Raw genomic sequence first — 22,426 nt, 5'->3', positions numbered from 1 at the left:
TAGCTGCTGCAGGAGTGGTGCGCACTTGGAGGTGCGCTCAGAGCAGCACACAGATGACTGCGCAATAGAATGCGCCCGGGCTGTGACAGACCCTGGCGGGTAGCAAGCAAATACAGCCCATAGTTTGGACACCCCTGCTCTTAATCTTTGACCAGAACGATAATTTTCTTTGTGTATATAATAGTTGTATACGCCACCCACTGGAGGACAGCTTTGTAAAAAAAAACGTAGGCTTTGCTACACATCCTAAAAGGAAGTGAGTAGGTGCAAAAAAGCTTGGAAACGCCAATAATTGGAAATCTTCCACTTTAAAAACGCATGCTTGAGACCGAGTTTTTTTGTCCAAACTGCGTCTTTCCTGGTCGTTCTTGTGTTATAAAGTGATGTGATTGTGTATTCGCCATCACACACAGGGACACACGCAGGAAGCTATAAAGGACCTCAGAGGAAATGATGTGCCACATTGAGATGTTTTAGTGCCCATTGGGGGCCACGGCGATGGATGCACCCCCAAACCCACTCGGGGTGAGTACGGTCCCTGCAGGACGTCCTTCCACTAGCCACTCTAATGAGAGCATTTGTCCCTTTTACAGGCGGGGGACAGCTCCATGTTGTCCATCACGGAGGCAGAGACTGTTTCGGCAGTTACGGCCACATCTGTCAGTCCACTCTGCTCCCTGTAAATATTTGATGTTGCCAGGCCTACTATTGGAAATAAAGAACAATGACATTAAGAAAAAAAAGCGTCTTCAAATATAATTTGTGAGCATAACGGCGGCTCGTTAGAAAGGAAATAGATGACGTTATCAATAGGGATGATGTTTGATAAGAAATTATCGAGTTCGAGCCTATTATCGAATCCTCTTATCGAACCGATTCCTTATCGATTCTCTTATCGAGTCCAGATAGGTTGTTGTATATGGAAAAAAACACACAATATTTTGTTTAACAAAAGCTCACTTTTATTATATAAGAAAACAATTTAATCTAATAAATAAATAAATATTGACTGTTACCCCCCTAAAAAAATAAATAAATAAAAAATAAATATTGACTGTTGTTACCCAAAGTATATTAAGTGGGATTTTTCAGAAAAACAAATATATACAGTAACACAAAAACAACCTGTCTCTGTGATCACTATAGGTGTGTAAATAATAATATAGTGTTAAATAAAATCAGTCCCTTGGGCACAAAACTGAAAATAATACAGCTCTCCAAAAAGTGCACTTCTGCTGCTATTTGACATAACTGTTTGTTATGATGCTTTGACATTTTTGCACTTTATTTCTTTATTGAAAGAAAATTCTATGAAGAGAAAAGTTCTTTGCAAATGTGGATATAATGCTAAAAAAATGAAAAGTTAAAGCTAAAAAAATAAATACACTTTGAGTTAACATTATTTCTTTATAGGGGGAAAGATGTTATGAGCTAGGGAATTTAACGACTACACTACCCAGCATGCAACGGGAGTGACGAGCATGCGCGGTAGCCCCGAAAAGTGTTGTCGTATATCGTCACCCGGCAGCTAAGAATGAGCACGCTGTGAAAGTAAACGTCAAGAACTCAGCCAACACGCCTCGTCTGCATTATTTATAATTAGACAGACAACACATATACAGTGTGATTTTGTTTTGTTTACAAGGAAAGAAAAACGAAAGTTAAAAAAGGGAGATGTCATATATGTATGTGCTGCGGTTGATTTAAGAACGTTGCGACAGCTGCCGTAAAGGAGGTACGTTGCTAGCCTGGTTGCTATGTTTCCGGTTGGTCGTAAAAGTGTTCTTCATGTGTTTGTACCGTGCTCAAATCTCTCAGTAAAGTTATTCCTTGGATTATACCTTTTGTTTTTAACTTTATTACACCTTGGAGCGCTTTTTCCCGTCCATTTTTTTCCTGCTTTCCCTATCTGCGCCTAATGACTGAGCTACATGACGCCATTTCTTGTGATGTCACACGGAGCATTTCTGGTCGGGACGAGAGTCGTTCCGAGGGATTCGAATAAAGAAGCAACTCTTTTTCTTTACTATAGTGCAGGGGTCACCAACCTTTTTGAAACCAAGGGCTACTTCTTGGGTACTGATTAATGCGAAGGGCTACCAGTTAGATACACACTTAAATAAATTGCTAGAAGTAGCCAATTTGCTCAATTTACCTTTAACTCTGTTATTATTAATAATTAATTATATTTATCTTTGTGGAAACACTGATCATCTTAATGATTTCTCACAATAAATATATATAGAAACAGATAAATATCAATATGCAACACTTTATTTTTATATTTTCTCTAAGTGCACATTTTTCAAATTGAACATTTTCAAATGATCACTTCTAAGACAGTCTTGTGAAATCACAATATCCCATTTCAACTAGCTAGCCACTAACATTTTTTAACAAATCATGAATTACTTTGCACCATGTTTGTACAAATAATAACTCATGTAAAATACAAAAGTCAACTCTCAAATTTTTAAATCATGTCACACTTTGAACTGGACACCAAATCTGTTATCTGTTTCTTTGTCAGTTAGTGGGAAGCCTGGCATTGCATGCTGTTAACTAGTGTGTTGTACTCTGGTGTGTAACTTGACACTGCAACTCTGAGTGAGTCTTGCAGATGTGCATCAGTGAGGCGTGTTCTGTGTTTGTTCTTGATGAAGTTCATGTCAGAAAAGGCTGATTCACAAAGATAAGATTTTTCCTCATTGTTTGCGGAACCTTCTTAATCTTTTGGACATATTTTCACAGCGGTATAGCTCGGTTGGTAGAGTGGCCGTGCCATCAACCTGAGCGTTGCAGGTTCGATCCCCGCTTCCGCCATCCTAGTCACTGCCGTTGTGTCCTTGGGCAAGACACTTTACCCACCTGCTCTCAGTGCCACCCACACTAGTTTAAATGTAACTTAGATATTGGGTTTTCACTATGTAAAGCGCTTTGAGTCACTAGAGAAAAGCGCTATATAAATAGAATTCACTTCACTCCACTTCACTTCAATCTGGCCTTAAGCTTAATTATGATAAATGTAAAATGTTAAGGATCGGAAATCTAAAGGGAACGTCCTTTCGAATGGAATGCAAAGTGCCTGTTTTGTGGACAGATGGACCAGTTAACATACTTGGTGTTGTTGTCCCAGAAAATCTGGAAGATCTAGGCTCAGTAAATTATGATAATCGACTAAGAAAGCTGGACAAAATTATGCAATTATGGAAAGGGAAATCCCTAACTTTGTATGGTAAAATGTCTATTGCCAACTCGTTAATTATTCCTCAATTTATTTATTTGTTTTTGTCATTACCAGCTCCATCACAAAACTTTTTTAAGATTTATGGGCGGAGGGTCTTCGATTTTGTCTGGAACGGCAAACCAGAAAAGATTAAAAGAAAGGTTTTGTACAAAGAGTATGAATATGGGGGCCTGAAACTTCTCAACCTTGAAGCTATGTGTCTGTCTTTAAAAGCATCAATTGTTCCAAAGATGTATTTAAACATTGAGTGGTACACAAATGTCCTGTTGGACAAAAAACATGTACTTTATCAAAAGAAATTGTATCCTTTTTTACAAGTGATCCCCTCCCAGAGAGTCTGCTGGGATATTTTGCAGCAGTTAATATGGATGAACTCTAATATTGTAATAGATGGAAAGCCTTTCTTTTGGAAAAATATGTTTGAAAGAGGAATCATTTTTGTCAATGATATTATCAATGAGAATGGTAAAATTATGAAGTATGATGAATTTAGAGCTATGTATGGTGATGCTTGCTCAAGCTTTTCATTTTATCAACTAACTGGAGTAATTGGGAAAAGATGGAAACAAATAATTAATTATGGAACTACTAAATTATTAGTTTGTAAACCTCTAATAAGAAATTCTAATTGGCAAAAAGGAACTAAAATAAATAGAAAAATATATAATTTTTATTTAATAAAGAAATCTTTGAAGGCTGCCTCATACAACACAAATGGAAAATGGGAGGACTTTTTTGACTGCCCGTTGCCATGGGATGCCATATTCAAACTAATCTATAAAACCACTATCGATGTGCAAAATCGTTGTTTTCAAATTAAAATTATTTATAACTTTTTACCCACAGGGAAAATGTTAAAATTATGGAATATGACAGAGTCCGATGATTGCCGATTTTGTTGTCAGGAGCCTGAATCCACCCTGCATTTGTTTTAGTATTGTCATATTGTGTCTTTGTTTTGGGTGGAAGTTGAAAAAATGTGTTTAAGGATTGGTTTGTTTATGAAGCTTAATGTGGTTTCTGTTATTTTAGGAGAGTTCATTGACAATCATGATTTAGTCCATTTAATTTGCTGGGAACGTCTGGCAGAGTCTCCTGTCAGAGAGAGTTTCAATTCCCACCTCCGGAAGAACTTTGAACATGTCACGAGGGAGGTGGTGGACATTGAGTCCGAATGGACCATGTTCCGCGCCTCTATTGTCGAGGCGGCTGATTGGAGCTGTGGCCGCAAGGTAGTTGGTGCCTGTCGTGGCGGTAATCCTAGAACCCGTTGGTGGACACCGGCGGTGAGGGATGCCGTCAAGCTGAAGGAGTCCTATCGGGTTCTTTTGGCTCATAGGACTCCTGAGGCAGCGGACAGGTACCGACAGGCCAAGCGGTGTGCGGCTTCAGCGGTCGCGGAGGCAAAAACTCGGACATGGGAGGAGTTCGGGGAAGCCATGGAAAACGACTTCCGGACGGCTTCGAAGTGATTCTGGACCACCATCCGCCGCCTCAGGAAGGGGAAGCAGTGCACTATCAACACCGTGTATGGTGAGGATGGTGTTCTGCTGACCTCGACTGCGGATGTTGTGGAGGGAATACTTCGAAGACCTCCTCAATCCCACTAACACGTCTTCCTATGAGGAAGCAGTGCCTGGGGAATCTGTGGTGGGCTCTCCTATTTCTGGGGATGAGGTTGCTGAGGTAGTTAAAAAGCTCCTCGGTGGCAAGGCCCCGGGGGTGGATGAGATCCGCCCGGAGTTCCTTAAGGCTCTGGATGCTGTGGGGCTGTCTTGGTTGACAAGACTCTGCAGCATCGCGTGGACATCGGGGGCGGTACCTCTGGATTGGCAGACTGGGGTGGTGGTTCCTCTCTTTAAGAAGGGGAACCGGAGGGTGTGTTCTAACTATCGTGGGATCACACTCGTCAGCCTTCCCGGTAAGGTCTATTCGGGTGTGCTGGAGAGGAGGCTACGCCGGATAGTCGAACCTCGGATTCAGGAGGAACAGTGTGGTTTTCGTCCTGGTCGTGGAACTGTGGACCAGCTCTATACTCTCGGCAGGGTCCTTGAGGGTGCATGGGAGTTTGCCCAACCAGTCTACATGTGTTTTGTGGACTTGGAGAAGGCATTCGACCGTGTCCCTCGGGAAGTCCTGTGGGGAGTGCTCAGAGAGTATGGGGTATTGCACTGTCTGATTGTGGCGGTCCGCTCCCTGTATGATCAGTGCCAGAGTTTGGTCCGCATTGCCGGCAGTAAGTCGGACACGTTTCCAGTGAGGGTTGGACTTTGCCAAGGCTGCCCTTTGTCACCGATTCTGTTCATAACTTTTATGGACAGAATTTCTCGGCGCAGTCAAGGCGTTGAGGGGATCTGGTTTGGTGGCTGCAGGATTAGGTCTCTGCTTTTTGCAGATGATGTGGTCCTGATGGCTTCATCTGGCCAGGATCTTCAGCTCTCGCTGGATCGGTTCGCAGCTGAGTGTGAAGCGACTGGGATGAGAATCAGCACCTCCAAGTTCGAGTCCATGGTTCTCGCCCGGAAAAGGGTGGAGTGCCATCTCCGGGTTGCGGAGGAGACCCTGCCCCAAGTGGAGGAGTTCAAGTACCTTGGAGTCTTGTTCATGAGTGAGGGAAGAGTGGATCGTGAGATCGACAGGCGGATCGGTGCGGCGTCTTCAGTAATGCAGACGCTGTATCGATCCGTTGTGGTGAAGAAGGAGCTGAGCCGGAAGGCAAAGCTCTCAATTTACCGGTCGATCTACGTTCCCATCCTCACCTATGGTCATGAGCTTTGGGTTATGACCGAAAGGACAAGATCACGGGTACAAGCGGCCGAAATGAGTTTCCTCCGCCGGGTAGCGGGGCTCTCCCTTAGAGATAGGGTGAGAAGCTCAAAGTAAAGCCGCTGCTCCTCCACATCGAGAGGAGCCAGTTGAGGTGGTTCGGGCATCTGGTCAGGATGCCACCCGAACGCCTCCCTAGGGAGGTGTTTAGGGCACGTCCGATCGGTAAGAGGCCACGGGGAAGACCCAGGAGACGTTGGGAAGACTATGTCTCCCGGCTGGCCTGGCAACGCCTCGGGATCCCCCGGGAAGAGCTGGGCGAAGTGGCTGGGGAGAGGAAAGTCTGGGTTTCCCTGCTTAGGTTGCTGCCCCCGCGACCCGACCTCGGATAAGCGGAAGAAAATGGATGGATGGATGAATTATAGTACTCGGTAAAATGTTTATTTTTAAGGCCAAAAACAGATATTCACTTAGTATTACTTTCTTTAAAACATTTATTCAGTATTTTCTAACTTTAGAAAGTTACATGGTTGAAAACAATAATGATGCCAAAAAACATTTAAAAAAAGATGAGAAGTCCTCAAAGGCTTATTTTGAAAGTATAATTATGTTTATAGATTATATGATATCTGTTGTTGTGTTCCCTAATTTGAGTGACCTGGACATAATCTGGACTGTACATAAATGCTTATTTTGAAAATGTAATTTTGTTTGTAAATTATATGCAATCTGTTGTGTTCCCTAATTTTTTTCTGTGTACATGAATGAAGGTGTGTGTTGCTGAGTCCGACTTGGACATTATCTGGACTTGGCCTGGTTTAAAAAACCCTTTAAACAAATCTAATTTCATTGACAACCTGGTCTGTTGAAGACAAGGCCCTTTTTAAAAAAATAAAATAAGATAAATAAATAAAAAACATTTTCTTGGATAAAAAAGAAAGTAAAACAATATAAAAATAATTACATAAAAAATAGTAAATAATGAAAATTTTAGTGGACCAGCAGCCTATACAAACATGTGTGCTTCAGGGACTGTGTCCCTTGCAGATGTGTTGTCTATGTTGTGGGGACCAGAATATTGGTAGCAGAAAGAAATAACCCCTTTTGTGTGAGTGGGTGTGGATGAGTGTGCATGGGGGAGGTTGTTTGGGTTGATGCACTGATTGAAAGTGTATCTTGTGTTTTTTCTATGTAGATTTAATTTTAAAAAATATATATATATATGTATATATATATTTATTCATTTATTTATTTATTTATTTATTTATTTTAGAACAGGCCCGCGGGCGACTCATCTGGTCCTTACAGGCGACCTGCTGCCCGCGGGCGACCTGGTGCCCGCGGGCACCGCGTTGGTGACCCCTGCTATAGTGGTCTCGATAACGGGTACCGGTTCTCAAAAAGGGATTCGAGTCCGAGGACTCGGTTCTTTTCTTATCGAACAACCGAGAAAACCGGTTTCGAGTATCATCCCTAGTCATCAATAAAGCCAGGAAGTTACACATGGACACCATTTATGTTTTGTATTTAGGGAAGTAGAATTTGTGACATTTTGGTAGCACAAAATAACTGAATGTTTTGTGTACATTTTTTTTTTTTTTAAAGACTGTCATATAGTTGCAATATTATACGTCCACTCACTTCAAATCCAATGTATGTATTTTTCTCTTAATGTGAGACACTTGTGATTTAGGGCTATATAAATAAACATTGATTGATTGATTGATTGTAATGTTTCCAGGCTGCATTCACACATTGAGTGTTTTGTCTCACCCGGAGATGCGTTACCTAGCGACAAACATCTTTTTTAGCAAAGTTCAGCTCGTCACTTTTTCCCCCTCTTGATGCCTTAAAGCAAGGGTGTCAAACTCCTTTTTCCTTGAGGGCTGACTGGTGTATAAATAACAATAATGTACAAACCCCCAAACCAGTGAAGTTGGCACGTTGTGTAAATGGTAAATAAAAACAGAATACAATGATTTGCAAATCCTCTTCAACCTATATTCAATTGAATAGACTGCAAAGACAAGATACTTAATGTTCGAACTGGAAAACGTTGTTATTTTTTGCAAATATTAGCTCATTTGGAATTTGATGCCTGCAACATGTTTCAAAAAAGCTGGCACAAGTGGCAAAAAAGTCTGAGAAAGTTGAGGAATGCTAATCAAACACTTATTTGGAACATCCCACAGGTGAACAGGCTAATTGGGAACAGGTGGGTGCCATGATTGGGTATAAAAGCAGCTTCCATGAAATGCTCAGTCATTCACAAACAAGGATGGGGCGAATGAGCAAATTGTCCAACAGTTTAAGAACAACATTTCTCAACGAGCTATTGCAAGGAATTAAAAGATTTCACCATCTACGGTCCGTAATATCATCAAAAGGTTCAGAGAATCTGGAGAAATCGCCGAAAACCAACATCAAATGCCCGTGACCTTCGATCCCTCAGGCGGTACTGCATCAAAAAGCGACATCAGTGTGTAAAGGATATCACCACATGGGCCCAGGAACACTTCAGAAAACCACTGTCAGTATCTACAGTTTGTCGCTACATCTGTAAGTGCAAGTTAAAACTCTACTATGCAAAGCGAAAGCCATTTATCAACAACACCCGGAAACGCCACCGGCATCGCTCATCTAAGATGGACTGATGCAAAGTGTAAAACTGTTCTGTGGTCTGACGGGTCCACATTTCAAATTGTTTTTGGAAATGTGGACGTCGTGTCTTCTGGACCAAAGAGGATAGGAACTATCCGGATTGTTACAGGCGCAAAGTTGAAAAGCCAGCATCTGTGATGGTATGGGGGTGTATTAGTGCCCAAGGCATGAATAACTTACACATCTGTGAAGGCACCATTAATGCTGAAAGGTACACACAGGTTTTGGAGCAACACATGTTGCCATCCACGCAACGTTATCATGGACGCCCCTGCTTATTTCAGCCAAGCCACGTGTTACAACAGCGTGGCTTCATAGTAAAAGAGTGCGGGTACTAGACTGGCCTGCCTGTAGTCCAGACCTGTCTCCCATTGAAAATGTGTGGCGCATTATGAAGCCTAAAATACCACAACGGAGACCCCCGGACTGTTGAACAACTTAAGCTGTACATCAAGCAAGAATGGGAAAGAATTCCACCTAAAAAGCTTCAAAAATTGGTCTCCTCAGTTCCCAAACGTTTACTGAGTGTTGTTAAAAGGAAAGGCCATGTAACACAGTGGTAAAAATGCCCGTGTACCAACTTTTTTACAATGTGTTGCTGCCATAAAATTCTAAGTTAATGATTATTTGCAAAAAAAAAAAAAAGTTTCTCAGTTCAAACATTAAATATCTTGTCTTTGCAGTCTATTCAATTTAATATAAGTTGAAAAGAATTTGTAAATCATTGTATTTTGTTTTTATTTATGAATTACACAACGTGCCAACTTCACTGGTTTTGAGTTTTGTATAAATATCTGTAGATTTTGCGGTCAAAAACTGGCCACTCAGTCGCCAGAGTTTTACTGTAAAATTTAGAATGTTTTTTTTTTACAGCATATTAAATAAAAAAATGTTACCATGCTTTTTTACAGTAAAATTCTGATTACTGAGCTGACAGTTTTTACCGTAAACTCTATGGTGGTAGTTTTTCTGTGTATTACTGTAGAAGGCAAAATGATACTACTGTTTTTTTACGGTAATATTATGGAGATTGAGCTGCCAGGTTTTTACCGTAATATCTACGGCTGTAAAAACCATTGTGGTACCATTTTTCCATTGACAGTTATACACTGTAAAAACTAAAACTAAAAACCGTGGGTAGTACGGTACAAAACGGCAGCTCAGTCACAAAAATGTTACCGTAAAAAAACAGTCGTACTGTTTTTTAAGTTACAGTAATATGCTGTAAAAACTACAACTGTAAACTTTACAGTAAAAACTGATAAATTAGTCACCAGCATCTACAGTAAAACGAACTGTGGTATCGCTTTTTTATTTACAGTAATACACAAACTACAACCATAGATTTTACGCTTAAAAAACGGCAGCTTAGTCACCAGAATTTTACCGTAAAAAAACCCATTGGTGCCGTTTTTCCATTTACAGTAAAAAAAAAAATACAACCGTAGATTTTACGGTAGAAAATGGCAGCTCAGTCAACAGAATTTTACCATAAAAAACTGTGGTACCGTTTTTTAAGATTACAGTAATACACCGTAAAAACTAACTGGAGATTGTACGCTAAAAAAACTGGCAGCTCAGTCGGAAGACTTTTACCGAAACAAATAGGTGGTAGTACTTTTTCAATTACAATAATACACCATAAAGAATAACCGTAGATTTGATGGTAATAAACCCAATACATTTAGTGAGAAAAGATATAGTAATAATTGTATGATTATTATACCTAATAATTATTTATATAAAATGATGTGGTGGGCCAGATCTGAACCTGGGCCTTGAGTTTGATACCTGTGCCTTGAAGCCAACATGGAAACAAGGAAGCTTTTAATGCTAACTATTCTATTGTATATCTTATTGATGTACATATTTCATTATAAACTGTATTCTAATGTGGTGTACATCGACAAACCAAAATCTGATTTTAGCTAGCTTTTAGGCGGACACTTGTTGCTAGGCAGATTTCATATAGGACTCGTTTAACTGCCTCATTAAAAAACATGAATTTACACAGCAAAAGTGGGACATCTATTAAAACTACACACCAGAAATCAAGGAAATATTTTATTTTTTTTACAAAATAGACATCTGAGCCAGCTAGCTTTTTGCTAGGCAAATTTCACAAGTCAAGGCCTGTGTTTTCATTTGCTTTCTTCTATACTTAATACTCCAATATGTACAGTATTTTGTACAAACATTGTGACAGTGCAGCAGTGTCCAAAATCCAATATCATTGCAGGATAGGACGGGATAGACGTTATTTATCTCAAAATGGGGAAATGATTTGGTTGCAGTGCATATACCGCCATCAGTGTGTGAATGTGTGTGTGTGAATGTGGAAAATAGTGTCAAAGCGCTTTGATTTCCTTAAAAAGGTAGAAAAGCGCTATACAAGTACGACCCATTTACCATACGAAAAAATAAGATTACAAACTCCATGAAAACAAGAGGGAAACAAAAAAAACAAAGACATAAAATACGTTAAAAGACCACCGAGCTGATGCAACCAGCTGCCACTTCAGCGGCACCATTTCTACATACAGCTACAAAATTGAAACCAAATAATGAGCAATAAATAATACATCTTAAAAAACAATAAATGACGATTGCGTTATTTACCCGCTTGCTCTTTTGCTTTCCTTTTTAAATTGTGATTTGCAACTACTTGCTACAGGCCCTCTCAGGATGGCGTTGATTAAAGGCCTACTGAAACCCACTACTACCGACCACGCAGTCTGATAGTTTATATATCAATGAGGAAATCTTAACATTGCAACACATGCCAATACGGCCGGGTTAACTTATAAAGTGCAATTTTAAATTTCCCGCTAAACTTCCGGTTGAAAACGTTTATGTATGATGACGTATGCGCGTGACGTCAATCGTTGAACTGGAAGTATTGGTACACCATTGAATCCAATACAAAAAGCTCTGTTTTCATCTCAAAATTCCACAGTATTCTGGACATCTGTGTTCGTGAATCTTTTGCAATTTGTTTAATGAACAATGAAGACTACAAAGAAGAAAGTTGTAGGTGGGATCGGTGTATTAGCGGCGGACTACAGCAACATAACCAGGAGGACTTTGAGATAGATAGCAGACGCGCTAGCCGCCGACCTCACCTTGACTTCCTCCGTCTCCGGGCCGCCGACCGCATCTATGATCGTCGCTCCGTCGATCGCTGGAACGTAGGTGAGCACGGGTGTTGATGAGCAAATGAGGGCTGGCGTAGGTGGATAGCTAATGTTTTTAGCATAGCTCTGTAGAGGTCTCGTTGCTAAGTTAGCTTCAATGGCGTCGTTAGCAACAGCATTGTTAAGCTTCGCCAGCCTGGAAAGCATTAACTGTGTATTTACATGTCCATGGTTTAATAGTATTGTTCATTTTCTGTCTATCCTTCCAGTCAGGGGTTTATTTCTTTTGTTTCTATCTGCATTTAAGCCCGATGTGCTATCACGTTAGCTCCGTAGCTAAAGAGCGTCACCGATGTATTGTCGTAGAGATAAAAGTTTGAGTTTGAGTTTGAGTTTATTTCGAACATGCAAGCATACAACATGATTCACTGTGAATGTCCATTTCGCGTTCTCGACTCTCATTTTCAAGAGGATATAGTATCCGAGGTGGTTTAAAATACAAATCCGTGATCCACAATAGAAAAAGGAGAAAGTGTGGAATCCAATGAACCCTGTACCTAAGTTACGGTCAGAGCGAAAAAAGATACGTCCTGCACTGCACTCTAGTCCTTCACTCTCACGTTCCTCATCCACAAATCTTTCATCCTCGCTCAAATTAATGGGGTAATCGTCGCTTTCTCGGTCCGAATCGCTCTGGCTGCTGGTGTAAACAATGGGGAAATGTGAGGAGCCCTTCAACCTGCGACGTCACGCTTCTTCTTACAGGCAAGGCTTTTTTTATCAGCGACCAAAAGTTGCGAACTTTATCGTCGATGTTCTCTACTAAATCCTTTCAGCAAAATATGGCAATATCGCAAAATGATCAAGTATGACACATAGAATGGATCTGCTATCCCCGTTTAAATAAAAACAATTCATTTCAGTAGGCCTTTAAGGGTGGTTAGACTGGTCACTGTACCCAAACCGTAAGTAAGAAAAACAATTGAATTTAGTTGTGAAGTTGACAAATAATCTGAATGAGATTCGAATCATGTAGTTTGAAGGAGCTCCACTAACCACGTTAAACCCAGATTCCGATCTAACAAAGGTCTTAACTCATTCTCCTTCTATGCCACATCAATATGGAATGCACTCCCAACAGGTGTATCCTGTATCCCCCACCTCGGATTTTAAATAATGTAAATAATTCAATGTATATACTCTGATGATTATCTTGTGTGATGACTGTATTATGATGATAGTATATATCTGTATCATGAATCAATTTAAGTGGACCCCCGACTTAAACAAGTTTGAAAACGTATTCGGGTGTTACCATTTAGTGGTCAATTGTACGGAATATGTACTTCACTGTGCAATCTACTAATAAAAGTCTCAATCAATCAATCAACTTCATAGTGACTAGCCTGCTTTGTTTGGTATTTATAAAACAGCGTCGGCCATTTTGTTCTCAATCTAGAGCCCATTACTGTTAATGCGAAGGTCCCATGACACTTTAAAAAAAGTAGGGTACTTGTCTACAAGTGGGTTAAAACATAAACCGTGTCTGTCTTCTGCCGAAAAAACTCCCTCCCTGGCTGCTTCCTTTCCTTCCTTGCGTCATTGTTTTGAATGGAGCGTCCTCCCTCCCTCCCTCCCTCCACTCACCGGCTTGTGTTGCCTGCTGCTCCCCCGAGCAAGAAGGAGGGGGGCGGTGGAGGCTTGTGGAGGCGTGTGCTCCGCCGACCAATCACAGGCCGTCTTGACCGCGGGACCGCACATGTTTACAGGCAGCATTCCGCCGGTTGAGGCTCCTCCGGGCTGGCGCGTAACCCGGAATGGAGTACTTTGTGAACGGGCCCGGAGTAGACAGAATGGGGTATTTTGAAGCGAATTCACCACCTCCGGATGCATGGCAGTGAACGCCGCCTAGGTATGCGTGTAGAACTCGACGCGCTTAATAACATTCGTCGACGCCAAGGCGCTCGGTAAACTTGCCGGCCGCCATTTTGCCCAATTGTGAACGAGCAACATGGCGGCTCCGGAAAGCGGCTCCCGTCTTCCGCGTTTTCCACGCAACCTCTCCTCAAGCTAGTGGCGAAAACAAACAGGTCGAAAAAAGGTGGAAGATTGGCAGCCGGTTTTTGGACGTGGAGCGAATTGTTTTTCACGTCTCGCGTGTGAAAGTCGACGACGGCGTCCTTCCAGTGTCGGTGCCTTCCGAGCATGGTGCTGCCTCGCTACGTTTTGCCACGGCGGGCGGCGTCTTTTTCTCCACATCGACGTTGTTTACCAGCATTCATGTTGTAATATTGCCCCCCCCTGCCTCCCTCCCCTTCGCGCGCTCACACTCGCCCCGGACACCCCTTTATTTTTTTTTTTAGACATGCACACCAGGCGCCTGGTAAAGCGTTCGATCCTCGGCAGCCGAGTCTACGCGACCGGAGAGGGCGCCCCGGTGACAGGAGTGGTCCAGGCTGGGAAGCAGGAGAGCTCGGCGGCGGCGGCCCGGCGCAGCAACGGCAGCGTCTACACGGTCCTCCTGCAAGACGGCAGCCTGAAGGAGTTCTCCGAGGAGGACATCGCCGCCGGGTTCAACCACACCACGCCGAAAGCACCGCTAAAGTCCAGCTTGAAGGTACGTCGGCCGGGCTGCATGGCGGTGTTGTGGTGACGGTGTTTCGCAGCCTTTTTTTTTTTTTTTTTTTTTAACCCACTTCCTCCATTGTGCACAAACATAACACCTGCAGAATTGCAAACACACACACCATGTGCAGTAACTTCTGTCGTGGCATTTGGTGACATTTTTTAAAAATAGGACAAAGGGTTCGGATCGGGGCCTGCGCAATGTTTATGTGCTCTAGTGGGCGGGTAAGCTGAGGCAAACAAACAGCTCTGACTGCAGCCATTTGGGCCGGTGCACAGAACCGGGCTTCATTTTCCCATTTTAAAGTACTTGGTGGCATTTGCAATGCATGCTTTGCTTATTGGAACAACTGGATGTTTTCAAACTATAGATATAATTCCAAAGGTTAAAATCTGCACGACTTAACTATTTTTCTTATAAACTCTTGAATTCAGAATGAATTGATGTCCTTGATTTACAAATGAAGAACAGAAAGTGAACATGTGTTGTTACCGGAACTGTTATGATGTACAAGAAAAGGGGTCGGATTAAATAAGCGCTGCTTCTTCCTGCTCCTTTTCGGACATGTTGTAAAGAAACTGGAAAATATGTGATGTTTTATACTGAAATAGTATACATGTTCGAAATAAACTTCAACCAACATATCAATGCATTTTTCACAACAAGGCTGTTATTGTTTTGCACAACTTATTGTTCAAGCAGACATTTGCTGTGGCGCTAAGAAGGAGTTAATAATGGAGTTTTGATGACGCACACTAATTAGTTGTGACCCTTTTGGCTGTGGTGTCACAGGAGGAAGATTCACACAATGCCCAACACCGTTATGCTATTAACCAGGTTCAGTTTACATGTGGAAATGTATTGGGATTGTTACACAATGCTTGTAATTTACACTTTTTTGTTTATATTTCTAAAGTAAACTTTCATTTGATTGCTTTGTTTGTTTATGCAAAGTGTGTGTCTGTGTGTGTGTGCAAACGCGGTGTGTGTGTGTGTGTGTGGACAAAAGCCAAAGTGGTCACTGCTGCACAATGGTCAAGTGTCTTAGCAATTCCCCCACAGAGGTCGAAAACAAGCCATAAAATGAGAAGTCGGAGGAGTCTGTGTGTGTGTGTGCGTGCGCGTGCATGTGTGTGTACATCTCTTGTTGCTTTTTGTTTGCAGTGATGTGTGTGTGTGTGGTGCAATTTTAAACATCCCAAGTGGGGTGGTGGTAGTGGTGGGGGTTGTTTGTGAGGGCATGCTGCCCCATTTGAGCAGTAGCAGCTGTATGGCCAACAAAGCGGGCACCCCCAGGTCGGCAGCGGGTGACATTCTCCAAAGAATCTGGAAGCTTGGCTCTGTGCCCGCTCTGGCACAGCAACACCCCCTTGCTCGCAGAAAAGCGAGTAAAAGGGCGGGGGTTAGGGGGTCTCGGGGGCATAGCCACTTGTTGACTTTTTGTTTTTGTCGCAGAGAGAAATTTTGCATGCGCTGTTTTCCCCACACCGCTGACAAAGAGGTGGTACTTTGGGAATTAATAATTTTGCAAGGAGACGTCTCAGTTTTAAAGCTGGAGTATCCGTGTCGGCGGTTGTAATTGGTTGGTTCAGCAGCACGGTGCAAGCATACTGCCAGGTCATGTATGATAAATGTTGTGTTTGCTGTTTTTAGAAAAAGTGAGCTACAATACAACAAAATTGGATTTGCTGCACTCGTGACCTTTGACCCATAAAGATGCATGCATCTTTGCGCTTGGCAATTTGCATGTACGGTAAAATTCAAATTGATCTGTTTGATTGATCATACAACCTTTATTAACAGTGTACTTTAACACATTATGATTAGCCTTTGAAACACCAAGCATGTACCCTAGCCAAGTTGCTAGAGAGGCTTGCTGGAGATTAATTAACTTTATGTATCACACCTTTCGTCATAATACAAGTGTAAAAAGAAGTTGACCCATGTCAAATTAAAACTTAAACTCTGCCTTTGACAAATGATGGAAACTTGGTGAGTAGCCAAAGACGAGTTGATATCATGTCACACTTTATTTGTAAAAATACAACTAGTCCTTTGTCTGTTAAAATAAGTTAATATTAAAATGTTTAAAATGAAGATGTTCCTATCAGGGTTTGATGCTACCGATTCCGATAACAATCATTCATGAGTGAGATGGGCCGATACAGTACTGATACCAAACACACGTATTGACTATAAACCTTTCAATTAATTTATGGTGAGTGCTATTGACAGTTTAACAATATCAACATGATGATTAAAGTAGTTCTCATTCTCTTGTATTAAATACAATTATTTCAGCAAAACAAAGTCACAGTACACAGGAACTAAAACAAAGTCAAAACTACTATCCACTACTCCATTTAAATCCTTTGGTTTTTGCCCTTTCTGCTGCAACGCAGTTCCATCTACCAAACACTCAATTCTCTGTGTTGTTTCAAGCTGTCTTAGTGGTTAGCTTAGCAATTAGCATGCCTGCTCCTGGCTTGCTCAACATGTTTAGCCTTGTCCTCCAGTGATAATGTTACATCATGTACTAAGAAATGCAGTTTATTTGCAGGAATGGAGGTGATTGTTATTAGCTTAGGGGAGTGGCTCCACATTGTATAAGGAGACACATAATTAGCTGCTAGCCGCTTGTCAGCCGGGGGATTAAAAATAAATACAGTGTCAACCAGAGGGGATCTGTGTTTGTGATTGGCATTGAAAGATGTCATAAAAACCGTCCACTACTTATCGGTGGCCGATCGATCAGCACATACAGTATAGTTTACACAATAAAACATGATCTCAACCTAAACCTGCAGACTAGATTACCACATGGGCCTTGGAGGTGAGTCTCTTCACATAAAGGCGAAACACAGCTAGTGCATTTTTTAAAATGATTTGTGGTACTGAGCAACTAGGATTTGTTTCCTACATCACAATTAGTTTGAACTTGAGTAGCAGTAGAGTGGAAAAACAAGTTGCCTCCATATTGAAGCTATTATCATATATATATATATATATATATATGATTTATGATACCAAAAGACTTCTAAAGTTTGCGAGTAAATAGATATGATCAAAATGTAAATCTAATGGAGATTGAAGAAGCCAGTCACCTGATCTGACATAACATTAGGAACCACAGATCTCTTCCCAATCAACAACACTGCTAATCAAGAAGACTTTGTAAGAGCCTACTAAGATTACTTTGGGAAAAATTATAATCCAGAACCTTATATTTTTGACCCCGAACCCAAAGAGGATGACCAATAAGTTTTAGAAGCCAAGTGCTGAACGAATGCAGCTTTATTGTAACACTAGCATCAGCAGCATTGCTAGGTGCTAAACGTACAAACTACCATAATAAACCATGATAAAACAAACACTTACTGTACAATCTCCACTCTCGCTGCAATGCCGACCGACGGGACGCTCACATAATTCCGTTCAGATGAAGATTCAATCACAACACCTCACAAAGGGTTAAAAAAAAAGTTGCCGCAACTCGCATCTTTTTGTTTATTTTTCAACCATCTCGGGGGTTGTCAAAGTCGACCAGCCTGTCAGTCCATGGAAAATAGGCTCTCTAGCTCAGCGCTTATAATACAAATATCGCTTATATTTGGTTAATATTCAGGTCACGACATGTAAATGGAGTATTATTGGTGGTTTCTTGATGTTATAGTGGGCACAATAGAGAACCCTCAATCTGTTCCCTCAATTGTTAGTTATTTATTCATGATTTCGAATGCATAAAATGCCTTACATAAGGACTGCGAATGATAAACAGCACACTCCTTTCCAATTTTTTGCGTACTTACAGTATGACTGATCTGATAACAACATGGTCAGAGTGCAGAAGCGTTACTACAGTGCATAGAATCTACGGAATTGCACAAGATATTAGTAGTGGAATATTCAAAATGGCCGATTGAATTTGTGATGTTTAGAAGGTATTTTCACATATTTAGCGGATTGTAAATACAATTGGATATTGATTGATTATGTACAATGAAACACAATTAAGCATATAAAGTCAACTTGTTTTTCCACTCAACTGGTACTTTAATTTCCTGTTCTATGTTTATCATCACACTTCTTTTACCCATTTTACTTAGCTGTAACTGGTGTCCTCCTTTAGAGGTTCCGCTCTAAGTTATTATAAATCTGTTTTTGTAATATGTATGCACACACACACAAACACACCAGAAAGCATTGCGCATTTCCTCACAGATTTTTCATGAGAACACAATTTCCTGACTCTGAAATGTCATCGTTCACGAGCCAGACGGAACAAAGGAGTGTGAGCCAAGCAGGTAGCAGCAACACCTCATCGCCGCTCAGCCGGTATAACGCATCTTGTTGTTGTTGTTATTGTTGTGCGTTTTTGCGCACCATCGGGCGGCCGACCACGTGGCAGGCCTTTGTCATTAGCGGCCCCGATGGTCGTTTCCAGCAAGTTGTCCTGATGACGTGTGTTCAAAATGGCCAATGATGATTTTAATTGACTCCTTCCGGCTCGTGCGTGTGCGTGTGCGTGTGCGTGTGCGTGTGCGTGTGCGTGTGTGTGCGTGTGTGTGTGTGTGTGTGTGTGTGTGTGTGTGTGTGGTGTGCGTGTGCGTGCGTGCGGGCGGGCGCTCGCGCACACGTGTAAGAGTTGACGTTAGTCTTCAGGGAGGTGTAGTCACTGCAAAAATGATGGCACACTTATCATAAAAAGCTACTTAAGGGGGTAGCATTGGACTACATTTGCTTGATTGACTGTGTGAAAGGAACAATCAATTAAGTCAGTTTGATTGAATCAAGGGCAGCACTGTGCAACAGGGTTTAGTGCATGTGCTTCACAATACGAAGGTCCTGAGTTCAATCCCGGGCTCTGGATCTTTCTGTGTGGAGTTTGCGTGTTCTCCCCGTGACTGCGTGGGTTCCCTCCGGGTACTCCGGCTTCCTCCCACCTCCAAAGACATGCACCTGGGTATAGGTTGATTGGCAACACTAAATTGGCCCTAGTGTGTGAATGTGAGTGTGAATGTTGTCCAGGGTGTACCCCACCTTCCGCCCGAATGCAGCAGAGGTAGGCTCCAGCACCCGCCGCGACCCCGAAAGGGACAAGCAGTAGAAAATGGATGGATGACTGAATCAACAGCACCTCTACTCTAGTGGTTACAGCAAAGAAACGCACTATATGTAGCCTTATTTTACACAACACATTTCACACAATCATCAGAATTCCTAATAATCAGTTCCACTAATTTTACAAAACTTAGTGGGGTGAACATTTGTCATTTGCCTCTGCTATTATTTTTCTGACAAAAACACCACATGGTGGCGCTTTGGTTAAAACCCATATGTGGGATTGACTTGAAATTTCTCACACAGCTCCACAAAACACCATGGGCCTGATTTATTAAGATCCTCATACCACGCGCTAGACAGCATGTACAAAAAATATAATTGCGTATATTCTGCCTTATCTGTGTTGGCCTTGCGATGAGGTGGCGACTTGTTCAGGGTGTATTCTGCCTTCCGCCCGACTGCTGCTGGGATAAGCTCCAGCCTCCCCACAACACCAAAAAGGACAAGCGGTAGAAAAATGGATGGATGGATACTATAAGGGGGGGGTGTTGCATGTGATCTACTACCACTGCATGTGCAGTTAATAAGTAGTGCAGACAGCCTTATATTTAAATGAGGATTTATTAATCGATTTAAAGGCCTACTGAAATGAATTTTTTTTATTTAAACGGGGATAGCAGATCTATTCTATGTGTCATACTTGATCATTTCGCGATATTGCCATATTTTTGCTGAAAGGATTTAGTATAGAACAACGACGATAAAGATCGCAACTTTTGGTATCTGATAAAAAAAAGGCTTGCCCCTACCGGAAGTAGCGTGACGTAGTCAATTGAACATATACGCAAAGTTCCCTATTGTTTACAATGATGGCCGCATGAAGTGAGAGAGATTCGGACCGAGAAAGCGACAATTTCCCCATTAATTTGAGCGAGGATGAAAGATTTGTGGATGAGTAAAGTGCAAGTGAAGGACTAGTGGGGAGTTGAAGCTATTCAGATAGGGAAGATGCTGTGAGAGCCGGGGGTGACCTGATATTCAGCTGGGAATGACTACAACAGTAAATAAACACAAGACATATATATACTCTATTAGCCACAACACAACCAGGCTTATATTTAATATGCCACAAATTAATCCTGCATAAAAACACCTACGTGTTTGTTATGCTAGCTCCTCTGCTAGCTCCTAGCTCCATAGAACACGCCAATACAATTCAAACACCTGATCAACACACACAATCACTCAGCCCAAAAGACCGTTCACCTAACCCAAGGTTCATAAAGCTTATATATTTTTAAAAAGTTACGTACGTGACGCGCACATACGGTCAAGCTATCAAATGTTTAGCAGCCAAGGCTGCATACTCACGGTACCTGATATTCAGCTGGGAATGACTACAACAGTAAATAAACACAAGACATATATATACTCTATTAGCCACAACACAACCAGGCTTATATTTAATATGCCACAAATTAATCCTGCATAAAAACACCTACGTGTTTGTTATGCTAGCTCCTAGCTCGTCTGCTAGCTCCTAGCTCCATAGAACACGCCAATACAATTCAAACACCTGATCAACACACACAATCACTCAGCCCAAAAGAAAGTTCACCTAACCCAATGTTCATAAAGCTTATATATTTTTAAAAAGTTACGTACGTGACGCGCACATACGGTCAAGCTATCAAATGTTTAGCAGCCAAGGCTGCATACTCACGGTACCTGGTATTCAGCTGGGAATGACTACAACAGTAAATAAACACAAGACATATATTTACTCTATTAGCCACAACACAACCAGGCTTATATTTAATATGACACAAATTAATCCTGCATAAAAACACCTACGTCTTTGTTATGCTAACTCCTAGCTCCTATGCTAGCTCCTAGCTCCATAGAACACGCTAATACAATTCAAACACCTGATCAACACACACAATCACTCAGCCCAAAAGACCGTTCACCTATCCCAAGGTTCATAAAGCTTATATATTTTTAAAAAGTTACGTACATACGCAAAAAAAAAGTTGCGCACATACGGTCAAGCGATCAAATGTTTAGAAGCCAAAGCTGCATACTCACGGTAGCACGTCTGCGTCTTTGTCATCCAAATCAAAGTAATCCTGGTAAGAGTCTGTGTTGTCCTAGTTCTCTACAGGCGTCTGTGTATCAAAGTCAAAAGTCCTCCTGGTTAGAGTCTCTGTTATCCGAGTTCTTCCATCTTGACTGCATCTTTCGGGAATGTAAACAAAGACGCGCCGGCTGTGTACTGTTGTTGCTGACTTCGTTCGAAAAATACGTCCGTTTCGCACCGACAACTTTCTTCTTTGCTTGCTCAGCTTCTTTCTCCATAATGCAATGAACATAATTGCAACAGATTCACGAACACAGATGTCCAGAATACTGTGGAATTATGAAATGAAAACAGAGCCTTTTCGTATTGGCTTCAATGTGGAAGGCATACCCGTGTTCCCCGGGCTACGTCACGCGCATACGTCATCCTCAGAGGCGTTTCGAACCGGAAGTTTAGCGTCAAATTTAAAATGTCACTTTATAAGTTAACCCGGCCGTATTGGCATGTGTTATAATGTTAAGATTTCATCATTGATATATAAACTATCAGACTGCGTGGTCGGTAGTAGTGGGTTTCAGTAGGCCTTTAAACTACTATACAAACATGGGGTCTGGCTCAAATATAGAGATGAGGGTCTTTAATTTGACCTGCTGTTGTACTCTGTCTCAAAGTGTTAACATGTGCTCAATGTTTCCTTACAATTATTGCTATGTTGTCTAGTACCATTATTGCTATGTTGTCTATTACCATTGTTGGCTTTTTGTCTATTACCATTGTTGGTATATTCATTATTCCTACATTGTTGATACAAATTATTGTTACAGTGTAATAATTATTGTTACCTATGG

At 41.6% G+C, this 22,426-nt stretch overlaps 2 protein-coding genes across 2 annotated transcripts in view; both read left to right on the top strand.

The window, feature by feature from the left end:
• The window catches only part of pag1 (phosphoprotein membrane anchor with glycosphingolipid microdomains 1), a 109,975-nt gene extending 109,223 nt beyond the window's left edge, over nt 1-752 (top strand). Inside the window, exons 9-10 of the transcript XR_009827066.1 lie at nt 414-525; nt 594-752. The gene's annotated coding sequence lies outside the window, so the exon portion shown is untranslated. The remainder of the gene's footprint in view (nt 1-413; nt 526-593) is intronic.
• Nucleotides 753-13,559: 12,807 nt separating this feature from the next.
• znf704 (zinc finger protein 704) overlaps nt 13,560-22,426 on the top strand; it is a 112,071-nt gene continuing 103,204 nt past the window's right edge. Inside the window, exons 1-2 of the mRNA XM_062056589.1 lie at nt 13,560-13,720; nt 14,172-14,425. Of these exons, the coding sequence (XP_061912573.1) occupies nt 13,696-13,720; nt 14,172-14,425 (279 nt within the window). The 5' untranslated portion in view covers nt 13,560-13,695. The remainder of the gene's footprint in view (nt 13,721-14,171; nt 14,426-22,426) is intronic.

The sequence above is a fragment of the Entelurus aequoreus genome, linkage group LG08, assembly GCF_033978785.1.
Source record: "Entelurus aequoreus isolate RoL-2023_Sb linkage group LG08, RoL_Eaeq_v1.1, whole genome shotgun sequence".
Classification (NCBI taxonomy): Eukaryota; Metazoa; Chordata; class Actinopteri; order Syngnathiformes; family Syngnathidae; genus Entelurus; species Entelurus aequoreus.
Note: the sequence above shows the minus strand (reverse complement) of the source record. Positions and strands in the feature narration are given on the sequence as shown.